Raw genomic sequence first — 21,234 nt, 5'->3', positions numbered from 1 at the left:
ATTGAGCCAAAATATGTCGCAAATACATCGCTGTTATTATGGGAATCACAGTGGAATTAGATGCAACAGTAACACTGTTGCAAAGGTAACTTACAAGAGAAAAAATTTGCAGGTCTGTGGAGCCAATTGAGTTTTTCTTTCACAATCACTGTTGAAAAATACAGTTCAAAAGCAGAGTACAGGAAAGCAGTGTCCCCTTTCCTGAAAAAATCCCTGTTAGGCAAGGTTATGTAAAATGGGTAAAAATATCTTTTGTTTTGCTGCAAAATCACCCCAAAACTATTCAATGCTTCAGATTATAACAAACTACTTAAATTTACTTAGAGTATTATTATTTGCTTCCCATGGAAAAAAAGACTTGTCGTGCTCTAATTCTAGTGTAACAACATTTATGCATTTGTGGGTAAATATAAATAATTTCAAATAAAATTAAGTATTATGAAGTGTTACTGTGAAACATGTAAAGGTCACTTGTTTAACACTGAATATTCTGCTTAATACAGCATGTCAAACATCTGGCTTGGGGGCCACAATCACCCCACCAAAAACTCAAATCGGGCCCACTGGAAGGCTTTGGAAAATATGAACAAAGACAAACATTTTAGACTTTTAGCTGTATTTTTGTAAGTTTTGTAGTTTTTTAAATGATAAAAACTCCTGGGATCAATCATAATACGCCAGACTATTGAAGTCATTTGATGTCAATAGATCAACATTTAAATAACATGTTTTTTTATAGTTAGTTTCAACAAAAAAGAAAGAAAAAAATTAAAGTGAAAATTATTACTACTCACAATTCAGTCCCAAAGAGTCATTCTGACAGATTTCTTTATCGTTTACTGTAGAAAAACAGAGACATGTTGTTGAAATAGTGCTTATTTTTTCTTGAAGATATAACTGAGGGTTTCAGTGTGCGGTTAAACTTCTTAACAATGACAGAAAGGGAGGTTTCACTGGTGTGGCTCACAAAGGTCAAAGTGGCCTGTACGTGGCCAACAATGTAAAATAAGTTCGACATCCCTGGTTTAATACAAAAACAAAGATGAATATGTTGCGTTAAGCTTCATTTAACGCTTGTGCTACACACAGCCAGGACAGCCGCTCGCTGCTTGTTGTGCACAGAAACGAGCTCTAGCATTGTAATTTGTGTTCCCTTAAATTACCCAGAACATCCCAACCTTGAGCTCAAATGAAACGAGACATTTTAAACAAATTCTCCTTTACTTGAGTTCATTTGTAAATTTTTATTACATTTTTTTTATTCATAACAGCAAGAATCAAATATAGCAATGCAGGCCCCGTGAATAAAATGGGTCACGTACTTTTCTCTTAACTCCACACATCCATCAGTGTTGGCACAGCACACCACAAGCTATACTAACTACCTCCATGACTGGAATTATTGCATGATGCTATAGTTAATCAAAACCAAGGCAAACACAATCCTGTGAGATCCAGAACATACCACACCCCAACTCTTTATAATTTTTCTCATATTTCATTCAGATGATTGGATTTTATGGCTTTAGACTGTTGCAATCAGTAGTTTTCTCTACACACGCTTTCCAGACGAGGTGGCTGGTATGCAAACATGACGCATCCTTTCAGGGGGCCCGGAACAGTAAAACAAGCAGAAACAAACTGCAGCAGAAGACAGAATACATCATCTTAGCACTACAAGCAGAGAAAACAAACGACAAACCAAAAAAAGTTCAGTTTACATTATATCATAAATGTAAGCATGCGTGCTTGTAGAAGATGAGAGGTGACTAAGATGATCAGGACAAAATTTCAAACTAACTGGTTAATAACCAAACTACGAAGCAGTATATCATTCTGCAGTTATTCTTAAATTCTGACCTGATGTTGAACTACGATCGGGTTCGGTCAATTTCATCTACTAGAAGCACAGCTTACATAAACATAAAGAACATACTTATAGCTATGGTGTTTGTGTTGCATGTATTTTAACTCTCCAAGTGGTGAAACTTTAGTGAGTATATTCTCAGGAATCTTTTTTTTTTTAAATAAACCACTATTCTATTTTTATATTTTTTAATATATATTTTATTCCATTACATTGATAGAATATTGTATACTGTAAATACATCTTTCTGTGTAAATGTTTTCTTAATCAATAGTACTGTGTTGTGATTTCTTTTTTTAAACTGTATATGTATTTCCTTTAACATGCATTCCTCTCTGAGTACAGTAAAGAGACAGGACGTGTTGTGATTGGTTGGGCCTGGGCGGGCGTGGCCATGACACACACCTGTGCAGTACAGGCGGGTTGGGGGACCAGACAAACCCAGTCAGGCCCTTACCCTGGAGGGTAGTGGACGCCTCCTCCGGAAGGTTACCTGGCAAACTACAAGCTGCTGACAAAAAAGAAGAGCAACACTTGGCCTTTTCTGAAAGGGGTAGGAGAGTGAGAACTCGGTGCCCTTTTGATGCAAGCAATTTTGTTCAGCCTTTCATAAGATTTTTTTTTGTTATCCTAGCAAAATTCCTTGTCTTGATAGACATTATTTTTTTTATTCAAAATAAGATCTCAATATACATGATTCTTTCTTTTTTGACTATGTACAGAAGTGCAAAAAAGTCAACCATTATCACCTCAAGATTCCCCACCCCACCCTTTTTGTTTGCAGATGGCTGGGTAAGAAACGAGAGTTCAGACTCGGTTTCCTACTCGCCACATTCACCTGACCCCGCCAGCAACGCCCCCAAAAGTGATCAAATATGCAGCTTGTTTTCCAACATGGCCCAATTTCCAGGGAGAGTAAAAACATTAAAACAATAGTTACTATTTGAAATGGATACAGTAGAAAATAACATCTTTACTCTAAACATCTAAGAACTAGATTTTTATAATAGTCTTTTTTTTTTTCTTATATGACTAGTTACAAACCTTACAATCATTAAAATATTACTCGTTTATTGGCGACGGTTGCCACAGCGACAACCTGGGCCTCTCTGTTCTATTATTTCATTACTGTTAGATACTCATATAAAACATCTTTGTTCAAAGAAGACAAAACAAAAAGACTAGCGAAATGAACAATATGCATACAGTTCAACAATATGCATAACATAGAAAATATTGAGTTTACAATTGTAATCATACGAAAATTAACATTACATGGAATTTTAGGGAACTGTGCATGAGGAACACGCAAACACACACACTGAACCTTATATTCATTATAAGAAAGATAAATATAATAAGCCAAACTGAAAATCTGAACTAATATCAAAAAAATCATCCAAACAAAACAATAAAACAATTGTTGTTGTCTAACAAAGAAAACCGCAAGAGAGTTAAGAAAACACAGACAAAAAAAAGTGACAGTTACATAGTGCTCTCTCTGTGTGTTAATATGGCGTGGATTAGGCAACTGGATGGTTCAAAATGGCATGTTGCATTGTGCTGACCCGATAATACATTCTAAGGCTTTGGATGAGTTATACAATCGTTTATATTCTTGCCACTTTCCCTGTACTATCCACCAATTGACTATGCCTGAAAAAACACCCAGAATATTAAAAAATAAAATAACATAAAGAGTTCTAGAGATCTACTCCAAACACTCGATCCTTCTTTGGGCTACATATTTTTAAGAATTTAGCCCCACTAGTCTATCCACAACACCTAACAACAGTGACACGAAAAGACTTTGGCTGACTATCTGAAAAACAGTTCTCAGGTAGACATAAGAACAAATACTCTTAAATATGTCTGACTTTATATACACTACACTGAATTTACTTTAACCTGTCTTAAAATATGAATAACGATACCAATGAAAAACAAAATCGGGTCGTACAGGTCGCGTATTTGCCAGTCGCACTGTCGATTTTGACTTCTGTCTCACAGCAGCGTGGACATCATCTGATCCTGACCCTGTGGTGTCATGATAACAGTTTCATCGCTGAGAGAGCTTCTTTGGTCTCTCACCCAGGCTGAGATCTCACAGTCTACTCGTCTGACGTTTAGAGTCAACAGACTTAATGGCCGCACAGAGCTCGGATTACGAGTCAAGTCATTTCACGTCTAAACAACTGACATCAACAACAAAGTTGAAGAAAATAAAATTAAAAGCTAATCAGTAGAAGATTTATGTAAAGCACACGATCCGGGGACGGTCATCTAATCAATGGGGCGATGGTGCTCTTAGGGAATCACGGACAATGACGGGCTATGAAATTGGACACTTCATGCTGTCCAAAAGAGAAAAGAGACGTATTAAAGGGAGTCGTTGAGTTGCAACACTTTGTAACACTGTTTCTATACCATTCATGTAGTTTGAGATGTATGGCACTTTACAGGGATGCCTGCAACATTAAAGACATGTGCTTAAGAGATAGAAAGGTAGGCTACAAAGGTTTGAAAGACACCTCACAGACATTCAGTTGCTATTTTGCCTCTGAGTGCACTCATGTAATTTCCCTTATATCAGGTTTAACAAAATCAAATCATTAACAAAATCATCGTGCATGCATATGTGATTCAGTCAGATTATTTCGTTTTTCCTCAAATGAAATACAAGGTGCACCTTTGTGTAAACAAAAGACCAACAACCGATGAATAAACACACACAACGTAAGTCATGATTCTTGGTCAACAGACGTACCGATTCAGTCGACCTGTTCAGCGACTGCTCCACACATTTACCTTATGTTAACATTCAAAGTGTGTCTGGTGAATAAAGGTCAGTTGCCTCTACAGAACGCAAGGCAGTCTTTGATGCGATGTTGTTCTTTTCTCTTGTTGTGTAATAGTGTGCATGAAGTACACATGAAAACGCTTCTAACAAACTGTGCCTCCTATGTTAACATGCAGATTTATTCCAAACCAGTTCGGTCCTCCGTTTCGCTCCTGATGTTACGAGCATGGAGGGTGACCACTAATCTTGGACTTGACACCAGCACGCTCCAGCTCCATCTGAAAAGAAGTGCGTGAAGTACAGGAGGTCAGTTGTGAGCAACGGCAAAATGGCGAAGCAAAGCTAGTGAGTTTACTGCTGACTTAGAGTTCAATCAGACAAGAATGCTGATAATAAGCCTCAAAGTTTCTTTCTAAAATTTCTGTCTAAAACAAATTAATGTATGGTTTCCATAGTAACTGTGAATTACAAACTGTACTTGAACCACTCATTTGTTTTATTTATTTGTTTATATATACATATAAAGCACTGATTTTTTTAATGTGCAATCATATATAGAAATACAGCATGTAAGGCAAAAACTGATAATTTATCATTTTAACAACCTTGAAAGTCAATACTTGGTATGACCACCTTTATTCTTCAACGCTCTAAGGGAAGCTTACTTGCAGTTTCTTCAAGTAATAATAATAATAATAAATTTTATTTATAAAGCGCCTTTCAAGACACCCAAGGACACTGTACAATAGATAAAAACACATAATAAAGTAGTGTTCAGGAGTAGTTGTACAAGATTCCTGAAGGACAATAATGTGATCCAGGCTTTGGAAAACCACTGAATAACTGGAAAATGTTCCACTTGTTTTTCCTATCTGTTGTTACTGCAGTGTGTTTGCGATCACTGCCCTGCTGAAAAGTGAGGCGGATGGTGTTGCACGGTGGATCAAAACGATGATAATTTCATCAGTTATGTTCTCCAACACCACAGGCTGAAATACACCTCTAAACTTTGACAGAGCCTCAACACTGTTTTACAGGTCCGTAGATGCTCACTGCTGTACTTGTCTTCTGACCTCCTCTTTGCATATTGATGATGATTTGAATCAAAAATTCAAATTTACTTTATAACAGCTTCTTGAAAACAATTCAGCAGATCCATTTATGATGGATCAGCTGAAGTGTCAAACTCCTTGAAAACAAAATCTAATGAATGAGGGGTGGCTCGAAACTTTTGTAAAATAATGTACGAAGTTATAGTTAGCGAAAATCAAGGCAAACAAAAAGGTTAAATGAAGATCTCTGAGGGGAGGCAGACTATTTCATGCACTGTTACTGAATATTAGAACCCATTCGCTGCACAATTGTCCAATATGAACATATTTCTTAGAAGCACAAGCTGCTTTAGAACAAGATGTGATATTTGACATTTTTGATGTTACTTATCTGTCATCAACATTATTAGTATTTTATTATTTCATATATTTTATTAACTATTTTTAGAGCTTTATATCGACACAGGTTATATCAATCAATTCTATAATACATTGTTTATGTTCTACTTTACTAAAACGCTTAAAGAGCTGAGATATTCACAGCTGTATTAAAAACAAAAGATTTTTTTTTACGATTTTCATACTGATCTTAAAAAAATATGTAAAAGTATGCAAACACTGAGCGGCTGAAATTAATTTGATCTAGTTCAGCTGTATGATGACTATCATATCGTAAATCTCATCAGCGGGGAATCAGGAGCGCAAGAAAATCTGATGGATCACTGTGAAAACTTCCACAGTGGCCAAGTCATACAAGACAAACAGGATATTAATTCATCTCTGTTGGCTTGTGCTGTTTGATAGTGTGGAAGCTTATTTGCTATTCCTGGCATGTTGTAGCTGCTGGCAGCTTACAAGCTAGTTAATGTTTCCAGCAACCATTTAGAATCACAACTTTAAATATTGGCAAACATTACTGTATAAATTTCAACACGCAGGGAGGGAATGTAAACAGATAAGCACTAGACGCTCTACTTGGCAGCTTTTAATATATTTATTTATTTATATTTCATTTAGTTTTTTTTAATTCTACCTGTTTTGCTGTGTTTCTGTTGATTATTCTAAGCTAAGTTAAGCAGCTCCTGACTCCAGCTTCATCTCTAACGTTCAAATATGAGCGGAGACGTAATCTTCTCTTCTAACTGCTACCAAGTAAGTGAACAATTTTATTTTGTAAAAAAACATTTCTCCCACAACTCCCCCAAAAAACAAACAAAAAAAAGCTTTTGTAACTCTGTCACATCGGAGGTTTGGAGGTCTTTTTCAGAGAAAAAAGATTTATTGTTCGAATGCATTGTGTGAGGTGCTGGAGGTGCAGTACATACTGTTCTGAGACTTCTACATCTGGGTCACATACTTGTGACTAGTCAGATGGTCTGCAGATATTATTGGAATCTGATTGGGAGGAGAAAAGACAAATAGGGGAGGAGGGGGGAATGGGAAGACAGAGGGAAATAAACAGAAGGGTCTACTGCAATGAGGACAAAACACACTGGAACCACAACCGCTAACAAGCATAAGCATAGCGATCATGTCTATAATCACAAATTGAGATATTTAGAAATAACTAGCAAAGACCAGAGGTGATCCTTGTGCACCACTCATGCACTTTTCATTTCATTCACATTGAAATCGTACGATTAGAGGAGAAAAAGTCAGAGGTGACAGCAGAGGTGAAAGACTGTGAAAGAAGGCAGGAGAGGAGCAAACCTGATTGGCTGTTGCTGTTGCAAAGGGAACACTTGTGGCAGATGTGGTGGCTGCAGACACAGTGGCTGGGGTAGCACCGTGCATCATGGGTACTTGGAGGGGGAAAGATCACACAGGCAGTTGAACCAGAGCAGATTTAAAGCTTTTAATGCTTGACACTTCATTTGTATGTCTGTGTATAGAATGCTGATAAACATGAGATCTAAACAGCTTCAGATTTATTGTCTGCTTTCTAGCAATCTTTAACGTTTTATCTACAAACATCCCAGCAATTTGCGTAAACTCATAGCAACTCACCTGCTGTGGAAAAAGAAAAGAAACGTCAGGGAAATTATTTAAATAGCGGCTAATTGAAAATTGGACGAGCATATCATATCAGGAGGCAGCGTGTTATTTTCTTGGCGGGGAGCATTCAAAACTGAATAAGAGACTTCACTGGGTTTTGCAAAAATTACAGTACAATCAGGATTGCATAAACTTCACACAACATCTCTATCCTTTCTTCTGCTACCACTGATAAATCCTCATGTTTATATGGCATTTATAACCAGACAGTATAATGAGGCGCTCAAGAGGTTAAAGAGCTTGAAATGTAAGTTAAACAAAGCAGGGGTCAGGGGATTTTGAACTGCAACAAGCATTAGGTGACAGACAGATCTGTGGTGAAGCAAAAAGGTCTACAGTACAGAATAGTAAAGCACATCATTTCCAATTGAAATTACACAAGTATGCTCACAATCAAAATTTGCAGTTTACATTTGAATAGCCTGTGTTGAAAAGACACTGAATATCATTTTGAGTACATTTCAAAGTCTAAATTAAAAAAAAAACAACTGTGCTCACTTTATGTGGTGAGTTAAATGAGAGTGACTACAATGGGTTCAAAGATCATCAATAAGGAAAGCTGGCACCTACCAACACTTGTTGCAGGTGTCATGCACAATATCGAGCCTGCCCATCATGCATTGCAACAGGGAGTGGAGTGAATAGGGGGGAGAAGAAATCAGCAAAATGCATTACAAGTGTTACAAAGTCAGACAATATTGGATTCATTCTGGATGTAAACATGTGAACTCTTTCATAGAGTGGCCACAGCTTATTATATGACAGCATTGGTTATTATTACTTTCATGGCTTGCAGTTGCTGTAACTGCACATACTGCATATTTAAGAAAACATATGCATGAAAGGTCTGAGTGGGAAGAGGTGGGAAAAACTGAAAAGAAAACAAAACTTGCTGGCCAACCCCAGTTTACTGTTCAACTTATCCATTAAACTGAAGGGCAAATTAAACGCTACCACTACCCCAATTTTCCTGTCAGGGCCATGGCAGCTGTTTGTACGGTGACAGGTTTGAATGGCTTGCTTTTTAAGCCCTCAAACAGTGTAGCTGTAGTGATCTGACAGTCCAATAGAGTGGGACATATGAGGATCTGAGGATCTGAATGTCTCACAGATGGGAATCGATGGCAGGCTATTCTTAGGCTGTCACAGGAGAATATGGGGCACAGTTAACGATGACTATGCAGTGCCCAAAGAAGAACATTTAAAAAAGCTGTCTGTGTGTGTGTGCATTTTGTGCATGCACATGTAGTGTACACCTTGGGTATAATTTAAACTGGCAGAGAGTGAAGAAGTGCCCCTCATGTTCCAGCAGTCGTGGATTGTCTTGCCCCATTTTTCAGAATTTCAGTTCAATTAAAGTCATATCTGTTTATGTTTATGTTTTTATACCACACAAAACATTTTGAGCCCAAAATGTTGATTTGTAACTAATTTAATTAAATGTATATTTCCCATGTAAATGTAACATCAAATGTTCAACTTAATGAACATTTTAATAAATAAAAACTTTGATTTATTTATCTCAGTTGCATCTTATTCAAAATTACTGCTTCCTGTTTATTAGAATGATCTTTTGAGCATGGTTTATATGTAATACTAAGGGTGTTTTCACACCTGCAGTGCTTAGTTCATTTAAACTCTGGTTTGTTTTTTCCCTCAGTGCGATCATTTGGGCAGATGGGAAAACAGTAATTGGACTCGGGTGTAAAACAATCGCACCAAGACCCTTTGGTTCCAAATGGACTCCAGAGCAGTTCGTTTTTCATGTGAACATGATCTGACCCAACTGCGTTCCAAGTTTGAGCTCAAAAAGTTCCCGTTACCATGTATGCTTTGTATTCTGAATGCAGCAAGGTACTATAAATTTGCCAAAGTCTGTGCAGGCAAACAACTAACCGTGAAATGAATATAAACTCTCCACTAGTCTAGAATGCAGCACCTTCTTCCTGTATTTACTGTTGTTTGTCCAGCCCCAGACTCATCTGGCCAATAAGCAGCCAGAATATTTTCACGTGGTTTATAGTGAAACATTTTGGTTCACTTGGATTTCTCCGTGTGTGAAAACAAACCAAACCACCGGGAAAAGCTACAAGTTTACAAACTCATGAACTGACTCGGGCCAGAGAAAACAAATATAGGTGTGAAGACATCCTAGCACTGCCTGCCTGCCTATAAATGAAAAAAATAAACCTTTTGACTATTTCTCTTCCCACTTGTGACACCAAAGTTATGACCATGCAGTACATATATGTGCAAATAACACTGTGCAAGTTTTTCCCCCATCATTTCACACATTCAGCCAGACAGTGCAGATACCAAACCATAATCAAAGGAGTGTGGAATGTGAATAGGATAACTGCCACAAACACCAGTTAAAGAAGACTCGGACCTTACCTGATGGTATGAAGGCAGCCTGCTGCTGAAACTGCATGTTGGCCAGGGCCTGTTGGTACGGGAATACACCAGCATTGAACATAGTGGTGGCACCGTTGGCTTTTTCAAGTGCAGGTCTCTTTGGTAAAGGAGGCAAGACGGGAGGGAGCCCCTGAAGAGGGGACAACATCAAAACAAAAGGATGGGAGTGAGGGAAATCAAAGTATGGTAGCAGTGACATTCAGGACAGAGAGAAGAAAGAAATTCATTAGAAGATTAAATTGCCCATCAAAACAGCAATCAAATATATTGGCAAGCAAGCAGTGGACTACATTACTTCTGTCAGAGCAGGCGGACAGAGGTGCTAGCTGACAAAAAAATGTGTGACGTATATCTTACGACAAGCATAAAAGTACTCAAGATATTGTCATGAACCTTTTTACATGATTTTAGAATATTACAGTAGATACAGTCAATATTTTGCTGGCTGAGAACTCGAATTTTCCGTAAAGAGAACTTAGCAGCTGCTTAATATAAGCTGAAGCACAGATTGCTGGACCACCAATGGAAATGATGTAGTTAGGGAAAGTTGCGCTGTCAGCTCCATGATAATAGTAAACTATACGCCATGTTAAGACTGTCATGACACCTCTTTACCAGTTATGCATGCAGTATGGGAAATGACCAAGACATGCAAAGACTACCATAGCTTATACCACAATAAACTTTTGCATTTTCATGCTTTGAGATTCACTTAAGGTGATGAACTGACATTGGAAAATGTAGTGCATTTCCAGTTTTGAGCCACTGTCCTTATTCTTCACTAATGTGATTGGAATCTGTTTTTAATCTTAAAACGTCAAACCAAAGGTTACAATCAGTTCATCACCCTTAAGTGCTTTCTCATTTAGTTAGTTAAACACAGCTTCAAACTATATCTATCACACCACAGCTGCATGCCAAGCTAAAAGGTGAAAGGTCATAGTACCAGATCAAAAGTTGCGTCGAGGGGTCGCTTCATTGATTTGACAGCCGACTGAGTCTTAATTAGCAGGCAGCGAGCACATGATGGCAATGGGCCAATGGGGTTCAAGCGCATTAACAAAAACCAGCAAGCGAAGGTGCGTCATGGGGGCAGCAGTGCAGTGTGGGTTGGTGAGGAAAAAACAAAAACAAAAAAAACAAAAAAACAAACAAAAACAAATCATTGGAATGCAATATACAACAATTACAAGACTTGTGCATGCACATTAATGGCTTTAGGGTTACTGAAAAGAATTACAGCCCATAGCAAACTTTGCTGTCAGAAAAAAGTTTTTATTTTCATGAATGCGAAAATTCTATGCCAGAAAAGATTATTAGCCAATGAATGAGCTTTGATCAAATACATTCATTTGAAACAGATTATAAATATTATCTAATGTGATTCTGCCCTCTGCTCCAGATGCACTGCTTTCTTAAAGCCTGTGGTGGCTGGACCATGGCAACTGTACTGAAACTAATTTCCTAAAGTGGCACTTGACTTTTGGTCCTAGGCCCGTTTTAAGGGTCTTAAACGACTGCAGTTTCCAGTACTTGTGTGATTCTCCTCTTCCTGTGTTTTCTGTTTCATTCACATGATTTGAATATACCATAAAAAATCATTGACATCTTCAGATGTGTTTGTTCCTAAATTGATCCTAGGGTACATGTATGTATCCTATGTCCTCTTTAACAGGTGGGCCAATCTGAACAAAACTTTTGTATCAAATACACTGATTATGAAATTGTAGATACATTTTAAAATGTTTTATTACTAAATCCTTTGTCCTGTCTCTGTCCCATCACCCCCAGCCGATCATAGCAGATGGCTGCCCCAGATGCTGCTTCTGCTGGAGGTTTCTTCCTCTTCAAAAGGATTTTTTCCTTCCCACTGTCGCCAAGTGCTTGCTCATACAGGGTTATCTTATTGTTGGAGTTTTCTTTCTAATATTATAGGGTCTTTACCTTACAATATAAAGCTAGAAAACACCTTGAGGTGCTTGTTGTGTTCTCTGTTTGAGTTTGTTTCATGTGTCACAACTAAATACTCAATGAAGACTTTGAAAAAGCGTCACAGGTCTGGCTATTTGTAATAAAAGAAAAAAAGAGAACAATAATTTAGTCGCATTCCATAGATACACTCTAGTAATAATTATCATTGTGCCATTATATTCATACTAATTGCCATTTTATATCCCAGGAAGTTACTACATTTTATTTGGAAAAGATGAGATTGGACATGATAAATGGCAGGCCTGCTCAAATTGTGCTGAATCAATCATAATAAACAGAAATGAAAGGTTAACTGATATAAAGCTGACCCATATTTTTGAATTCAGTGAAGCACAATATTATCTACTGTACAGCACTTGGCGGAGCACGACCTTTTTACGGTCTCTTTAGAGAAACCGATCGCTGCATTGCGGAAACAAGATCCAAAATATGCCGCAGTCTACACAATTGTCTTCTCAGCAAAAAATGTTACACATCTATCGACTGTGAAAAAGCAAAATGTAAAACTAACAAAGCAGCAAAACAAGGAGGAGCAGGCGAGGGGAGGCTCAGTCACATACTAGCACGATTACTGCTGCTGCTAACAAAGCACACATTGACACAAGCTACATCTGTATCATTTTAGGGCGTACTGAGTCAGAGCTGCAGAGGCACAACGGAGACTAAAGGTTGAGGTTAAAAGCAGGGTAAAATGTACTGGCTCAAGCAACGCTGTCGATACATAGAAAATTATCTCCAGATTAGAGTATTTGTGGTGCAATGCTTCTGCTCCAAACGAAAAAAGAAATTATTTTTGGAAAAACTATACATTTTAAACTTTAATGTACATTAAATGACATTTAGCTTTAATTGCTAACAGCAGGTTGTGAGATTGTAATACTTGAATGTTTCTTAGTTTGATTTGCTTTTGGAGGTGTAATGTAAACAGATACCTACCATGGCTGCAGCAGCTGCAGCTTGGTTGACTTGGTGTTGGGCGGCTTTGATTTTGGCCTGCAGGTGAGCCGGAGGGTGAAAGTACTTGCACTTCTCCCTCGAGCAGCGGCCCTTTATGTAGTCCATACACACGGTGACTGTGTTGTCGTTGGTGTCGATCATGGTGCTATCTGCAGGATGGGCAAAGCGACAGTCGTTCTCCCCACGCGTGCAGTTACCCCTCTGATATTCCCGGCATACCTGGGGCAATGGTAAGGATTTGATCATAAACCTAACACACATACACAGTTACACACATAAGTTACAAAGTTACTGGTGAGTCCACGTGATAAAGCAATCCATCTGCTCTGTCATTTCAGATGGTATCAGACAAGGTAACCGATCTTAATGATGGGTTCGGCCAAGGTTTGGAGGCCTATCTCCACCCACCACCACTTCCCCTGCCGGTGGCGGACTCCCTCAGGTGTCGGTGTGTTGGTGGTTCTTTGTGTCTGGGGGTGGGCGTCCGGGTACACACCGGCTCACTCCTTGGCGGCCGCTTGTTGGGGCCTGGGGCCTGGGGCTCGCTCGGGCCCCTTTGGAGGTGGGGTGCCCCCGGCCTCTCGGCCTGGGGCTCGGTCACTCAGGCACAGCTGGGGGCCGGCGGAGCTCACGGGCGCGTCACTGCAACTCCCCCTGACTTCTGCTCCGCGGCTGCTGGGCGAGCCCTCATCTGGGACTCTCCTCAGCTCTTACTGGAACAGTGGCGCGGCTGCCCCTCTGTTGGTCTTCCATGGTCTCTTGTGTTCTGGGGGCCTCTGGATGTCTGGAGTTTTGATCTCCTCCATACCCGCTTCACACCCTGGAGGACGGGGCTGTGGCCCCCCCACACTCCCTAGCAGATCATTACATGGAGAAACCTTTGGAATGCAAGCATGCTGATCCACACAGGTATGCACACATGGGTATTCACAGACGCGGACTAAAGCTTTCTTGGCTGCTGCCTCAAAGCACACTGTGCGCTGTCTATCTTGCGTGCTGCACAATATCGTTTATTATTTAGTAAATATTGATATCTATGACTAGCTAGTTTATTGTGATGGTGCTTTGTTTTCTCTATTATTATGTTGCTCTTTGTTGTTTGCTGTCTCCTCTGTTTGTTTTTTTTGTTTGGTTTTTTTTTTTTCTCCATACAGGTGACCCAGGAGTTCTTTTTTTTTTTTCTCTCTCTTCCCCCCCCTTCTCACCGTCTCTTCTCCCCTTTGGTTTTCTTTCTTTCTCTCCCCCTCTTTCTCTCATTCATTCCCCCTGTCCTATTTATTAACAAAAAAAAAAAAAAAAATGACAAAGGATGAACTGAAGCTCTGCCATCACGTAATGTCGCATACTGCTGTTTCTGATGTCATTTAAAAAAAAAAAAAAAAAAAAAAAAAATGATGGGTTCGGCCATTAATGTTGATTGATAAGCAGAACAGATCCTAACCAACGTTTACAGACTCATTAATCACACCGCATTCATCCATTATTTAAATGAGAACTGTTTTTGTTCTTCCTGAGTCTGACAGAAGGGGGCAGCACTTGCATGAACAATTGGGAAAATGCCTTCTTCATTCTGAACGTACAGACTCAATGAGGCTCATGGGAAATATGAAGCTGGTTACCCTCGAGGGAGGCTGTAGCTGACGTAATTGTCAGCCGCTGGCACACAGTAACAAACACACGCGTGCACACACACACACACACACACAAAAGGTGGGTGTATATATATTATAAGGCAGCACTGTTTTTTTTTTAAATTTAGGCACTCAAAGAGCCTTGCAATAACTTCAGATCTCTGCTCTCGGCGCTCCATCAGACCGTTGAGTCTGAACTGGATTCGAGATGCAATCCTCCACCAAAAGAAATGCAATTTCATGGTGTGTTGTATTGATCTATCAGTTACTGTGATGGAACAAGCCATTTACTAAGTCTGTTTACCAGTCTCCCTGTCTGCGTGCATAAAGGATTTGATTTGTGGTGGACCGGCTGCCAGACAAAAGGCCACCAGCACAGTTATCTGCAAACTGCTCTGTCTCCAGTCCTGACAGCTCATCATCTACGTTCACTGACTGCTGTGAGTGATAGCGTTTCTCTCTTTGCCTGTCCCTTGTTTCTCGTGGGTACCTCTCCCTTTCTCAGATATGTATGCCTACACGTGCACACCACCCCACCACTGCTAACCAGTAACTACTGCTACTTGTCTTATTTTTTTTTAAACGAGAGACTGCCTTGTTGTCAGGCAGATATTGTAGAGGCGGGTGAGGGAGGGAGGAAACTTGGAGAGAAGGGAAATGTAAGCGTGGTTGACGAATATAGAGTAAAAAGACAAGGATGGAGATGGAGGAGAAAGTGAGAGCCTTTGGTGATGAGGTGTATGTAGGCTGTCATAGGAAAAAAAAAACAGGGGAGGACTGAATGATAGGATTTGATGTTCTCGGGACCAGATGTCTAACTATCCCCCTGAGCTACTTGCATCACCATGGTTGCAGGTGACCAACATATGACTTTATGCATGCTGACATGTTGCAGCATACCGTATGTAAGGAAAAGACAGCAAGACTTCTGGAGCATATTTTCTCAGGAAAACTGTCTGGGGCATTGTCTTCTAAAATTGGAATTTCTCACAGCCTAAAGGAAACAGTCCGTAACACATCAACTGAGCGGTATGTGTGTTGCTCCACAGAATTCCAGCTATGTTTACTTTGAACGACACACACTGGAAACTGAAATATGACTGGCCCCTTTCTCTAAGATATTTTTAGCAAACCTAGTTCCTTTCAAATTAAGAAACTAGGATATGAAATCTCCTCATCAAAAAGTTTCACCCACACATGCAGCCTCACTACGTCTCCTGCAGCCTGACCACCACAGATGCCGTTGACCAACAGGCCTCTCTATCTAAAAGGAAAACAGTGGAATGAGGAGAGTATTTCTGATTTGGTTGATAAATATTTCATATCCCTTTGCTATCGATCTTTTGCAGGACAAATCGTTTTAATCCTTAGTCTGAATCGAGAGGTGCATGCTCTCCTGCTCGCAGCGTCTTGCCTCCACTTATCCTTAACCTCTACAGCATGACTTGTACTAACGCCTCCATAAAATTCAGTCAGCGGCCTTTGCTTTGTTTCTGGTATCTCTGTCTCTGCCTGCTCCAACCCCTCCCCTGATGACCACAACAGGTCTACAAATTGATTTCCTATCTTCCGCCTCCATCTCTCTTTCCTGTCAGTAACCTGTTCTGTCGCTCTGCATGTTGTCCATTCATTCACTTGGTCCAAAGACTTACTCAGCCTCACCCCCATTAATTACCCAGCTACCCAACATTACATCTTAAATGTAACCTTCCTGCATTCTTGCACGCCTCCTGCCTGCCTCCAACGATTTCCCCATTATTCCGCTGCCACTGTTTCTCGGGTGGGGCTACATAATGGATGAGATTGACTTACTGTCCAATTAATGATTATCTGAACGCAGCTGGAGGAGGGGCGCTCATCAGGTTTCAAAGAACTAATTGCTTTCCAAGAAGAAGTAAAGATTTTTCTGAAAATGACATATGTACATTATAACCCGAGCTTGTGCCAGACAAAGTTATCCCCTTCGTATCGATAGTGTCAGCAATGGTAATGTTTGTGGATGCTTTCATTAACATCTCATTCTCTTGCTTAAGTCTGAGAAATAACTCTGTCTTGGTAATGGCATGTAGTTAGTGTAACAGAAATGGTGTAGATACACAGACGTACAAACAAGACTGTTAATATTGAATAGACAGATCCTACATCTGAAAAGCTTCTGTTAGAAAGGAGTGAAAAAGGTATTTCTCCCAATCGTTTTTTATAATCTGCGAGCGGCAAAGGAATCACAAAAAATTATGCAAATCCTCCCGATGTGCTTTCATATATTTTTTCCCCACTTTTTCTTGCGAATGTGTGTAAATGTTTGTGTTCCTCCTCACCTCCAGTCTGTCTGTCCTCATGAGTTTCTGTGCAGCAGCGGCGGCAGCAGCAGCAGCGGGTATGGGAACGCTGGGGTTGCTGGTGACCAGTACGGGGGCACTGGGCAAGATGTCAGCGGGCATCAGGCCGGGCGACACAGGGCCAAGGTAGGGGTTAAATGCAGCAGCTGCTGCTGCAGCAGCATTGGCATTGGTTGCAAGGCTGGGTGTGACTGAAAACATGGGCTGAGAGCACATGCAAAATAAGAGAGTTGGTCAAAATTGATCCACAATGATTTCTCACAGTCTATGTATAAAGATGCTACATATATAATCACATTGTTTCTTCCTCATATAATTATTACCTCTGGTGGATATACAGCATATGATGCAGAAGATTATCAGTAGCAAAGCAAAAAATAGGAACTCTGATTGTGGATGTGGAAGGAAAGATGCAAAAACAGATAATTAACAGGCTTACATCTGAGGAAAAAGAACATGGCTGCTCATCTTTCATTTGCACAGGGCAAGCGTCAGTATGTGGTGTCACCTTCTTCCATTGATCAGATTGAATCACATGCTTCATACCCCAGATATCACACAGTTAGCAGTACTGATGAAGGACGTCAAGCTGTGTGAGCATGTGAGTGGGGAGAGAGGCTTCACTGTAAGATAAAGTACTGCCTGTATGCGTTGTACTGGAGTTTGACAGAGAGAGGAGTATGCACTGCAAAGTTTTCCCTGCCTGATCCTGACCTCAGCCCCAGTCTAAGGATTGTCTTTTGAGCCCCTGCCAACAGGACACAGTGAGTAATAGAGGAGCGGCAGCCAGGGCTGTACTGATACATTCTTCCTAAAACCTCCTCACTGCTCAGCGATGACTCAGAAAATCAGAAATAATTCTTTCGGCACTGCCCTCTGGAATGTCTGAAGAGTTGTTTGCAATCATAAGGTGCTCTGGAAAAGCAGATGTGTCTCACTCCAGGTGCTCAGATATCAGTTTGAGATATTTGCAGCTTGGGGTTTGGATGGAATAAGCATGATGTCATCTAAAACATTTGCGGTCATGGGGTTTTAACTATGCAGTGATATCATCTTGCGAAGAGTTTGAAAGCTTACTAATAGGCCTTTTTTGGAACACGTCAAAGTTTCAGTATCGATATGAAATTGAATATTCGCATTAATTAACAAAAATGTTATAACAGAAACATCTATAATTGCATGCAGGGCTTAATTACAGTTCAGCAGTATTTGTTTTCACTATTCCCAGTAAAATGTGTTATCCTCTCTTTTTCAGGGCATGTTTGCTGTTGTTGTTTTTTGCATAACGGTGGAAAACCTAAAGTTAAGTTTTGCTGAAAAGTCCCCACTACAATTATAATGATCATGATGGTAAAATGTGACGTAACAGTCATTGCACAACTTTATTTATCTAAATTGCGGTTTTACCAATTAGCCACTGAACTGGTTATAATGGACTAAGAAACATACTATATAAAGACATTCAATACATATTGAAACTCTTTGTAAACAAGCTTAAATTCAGATTTGAATATTCTAAGATTTGTACGTCAGACGCACTGACCTAGTTTGACCTTTCTTTGTTGTAGTGCAAACACTTTGCCACATGAGCCATAACTTCAGCTCCTAAATATTTAAACACAGAGATGTGGCCAATTACACCCAGCCACTGGAATGTCATTGGATTGTGGCTTCATGCTTTGACTTATTTTATTTTCAAAGAGGATCTGTACTAAACAGGTCCTTTCCTACTGTGAGTGAGTGACAACCAGCTGTGACAGACCCTAACCACTTCACTGTGTTCATGGTCCAATGCATGAAATTAAAGTAGGTTACCTACATACACTGAGGAAGGATGGATAGCTGCAGATAAAAGAAAAAAAGGGAAATAAAATGTGGTAGAGATACTAAGGGTGGAAGAAGGAGACTGAGCTACAAACACAAGGTGAGGTTAGGAAGAATAAAGTCTGATTCTTAGAAAGGTAAGTACCCGGTTTTACCCTTTGATCCCTGTGCACAGAACATGCTCTATTTTCTTGACTTTTCTTTGTAGTGGAGGTCTAAAGCCATCTCTCCTCATTGCTGTCATCCTATCTCCTTCACTTTACCTACCTGTCTTACCCTGCCCATTTATCTATTTCGGCTGCATTCCCTTCTCCCTTTCTTCTTCTGCTGTGTCATTCTTTGTCAGCTTGTCTTCCTGCTTCTTCTCTCGTCTTGCTTTCTCTCACCCCATGACATAAACAGAAAGGAAGGCTTTGCTGTTCCAGGGAGATCTATGCTTCTTTAAACCCCCATCCCTCCCAATGGGGCTCTCAACTCAGCCTCTCTTTTCTAGATAGGGTTGATAAGCCATCAGCTAAGTGTGCACTTGCAGATGTGCGTCAAAGCACACTGCATCTTTTGAACTCCTTTGAATAGTGTTAGACAAATTCACTCCAGTGCTCTCACTTAAACATAAAGGGACAGTGGAGATGACAGAGGAATTACTTCAAGCCTGACTGGCAGTTCTCATTGTTTCTGTAAGGTTTCTGGATCGGTCATGGAAGGATTCATTTGGCTGAACGGGGCTGTGGCTATCACCTTGAACATCCTTGGAGCATGCTGCGCATACATAGAGCAACATCTTAACTCAATTTTGTGTGTGTATGTTACATGGCTTTATGGATGTGCTGTTAATCATTTAAAATAATTCCCTTCATTGCCTTATACCAGGACTGGCTATCCATCCATCCATCCACCCATCCATAGTTAGAACCTAACCCAACTGCCTATTTAATCCATTCATCCATCCATTAGTTTTCTATATTATGCAATGTACAAACGAAAGGAAAAGTAAGAATAAACTTTCATCAAATTAACTAATTCTGTCAATTTTCTTTAAGCTAAACATTTTTTTTCAAACTCAGTCACAGAACTGTTTTTCATGGCTTTCATGTTTTTCAAGTTCATTTAAAGAACACTGAACAGACAAACAACCCTACCCACCGGCAGTCCTATGATCGGCCCGAGTGCTGATCATATGATTGCCCTTATGATCGGTTTACATTGGACAAATGCTACAAATATTTTTAGGGGGGTTTAAAATCGGGAAAAAAACAATGTTTTCAATAACCCTTACACACTGTTTATACTTCATACCTTTGTAATATGGTCCTATTTGGAATGTATTTGTTTTATTGAATGTGAAACTGGCAAGAACATTCTGGAACTGCTGGGATTTATTATATAACCACTAAACCTATAAACACTGTCTTTATTGTTGTCATTAAGCAAATCCTAGGAAATTACCAAGTATAATTATGAATGTTAATTTAGCAATAATAAACCGTTAGATGACAAAGCACACAAAATTGCTTATTGCAAATTGGTCTGTGCATTCACAGCAGTGGTAGGAAACTTTGTGTATGTGTCACACATGTATTCTACAGTCACACATGTATTCTACATGTGTGACTGTTTTTCCTATACTCACTGAAATGGCATGGATTCTGGTCCTTATGAGCATCATGTCTGATCAATCTTGTGCTATTTCACATACAGTGCTTAACAAATTATCAGAACACCCAGTATAAAGTCTGTGTCACAGATGATCTTAATTACACAGCATAATTACCAAAATCACTGCTATCATGGTTTCTGTAGTGATTATTCCACCAGTAAACATCAGCTAATCAAAACTATGCTCCTAATGTTAAAATATAATTGCTGCTGTTATCCATAAATTTTCAAATGTAATGTTTTACAAAAGAGTTGAAAAAATAACTAGAATGTCATTAATTAAGATTAAGACGCAACATTTCAATTATTTACTTGCTGGACAAACAAAAATGTATGTTATGCTTGATTCATTTCTGACTTCTCAGAGAGAAGTCCAGTGTGCCGACTATTTGGGTCTAAAATGTGAATTCAGTTTGTTAGCTGTTCAATAAATACCAATAAAACAAGACAGCTTTCTGAAATATTTGTGTCTTTTTGTTGTTTTAATGACAAGTCGTCAAATAAATTTGTTAAGATCTGTAAAGTGGTAAGCAGTATGTGCTGCACTGACACTCGATCGAGCCAAAGTTTATATTGTGCTGGCTACTGTGCCAAATCTGTACTGTGTAATTTTTTTGTGCCTGCTCACTGTCTTCATATAGAGTAT

The 21,234-nt window shown here is 39.5% G+C and overlaps 1 protein-coding gene across 7 annotated transcripts in view; it reads right to left on the bottom strand.

The window, feature by feature from the left end:
• Positions 1 to 1,229: 1,229 nt before the first annotated feature.
• Positions 1,230 to 21,234, bottom strand: part of LOC146694149 (muscleblind-like protein 1) — a 68,183-nt gene continuing 48,178 nt past the window's right edge. For 2 of the 7 annotated variants that reach the window (XM_085430288.1, XM_085430287.1), the window contains exons 4-11: positions 17,088 to 17,312; positions 13,118 to 13,357; positions 11,136 to 11,189; positions 10,169 to 10,319; positions 8,345 to 8,380; positions 7,430 to 7,521; positions 7,045 to 7,114; positions 1,230 to 4,945 (exon numbers count right to left, since the gene is read on the bottom strand). In XM_085430288.1, coding sequence (XP_085286414.1) covers positions 7,058 to 7,114; positions 7,430 to 7,521; positions 8,345 to 8,380; positions 10,169 to 10,319; positions 11,136 to 11,189; positions 13,118 to 13,357; positions 17,088 to 17,312 — 855 coding nt within the window. In that variant the 3' untranslated portion in view covers positions 1,230 to 4,945; positions 7,045 to 7,057. The remainder of the gene's footprint in view (positions 4,946 to 7,044; positions 7,115 to 7,429; positions 7,522 to 8,344; positions 8,381 to 10,168; positions 10,320 to 11,135; positions 11,190 to 13,117; positions 13,358 to 17,087; positions 17,313 to 21,234) is intronic. The other 5 variants (XM_085430289.1, XM_085430290.1, XM_085430292.1 and 2 more) reach the window with 5 other exon arrangements.

The sequence above is a fragment of the Copadichromis virginalis genome, linkage group LG14 (genome assembly GCF_057382275.1).
Source record: "Copadichromis virginalis isolate Kocher_CV1m ecotype Utaka linkage group LG14, C_Virginalis_male_GT1.1, whole genome shotgun sequence".
NCBI lineage: Eukaryota > Metazoa > Chordata > Actinopteri > Cichliformes > Cichlidae > Copadichromis > Copadichromis virginalis.
The sequence above is the reverse complement of the archived record's forward strand: the minus strand, read 5'-3'. Positions and strand labels throughout refer to the sequence as shown.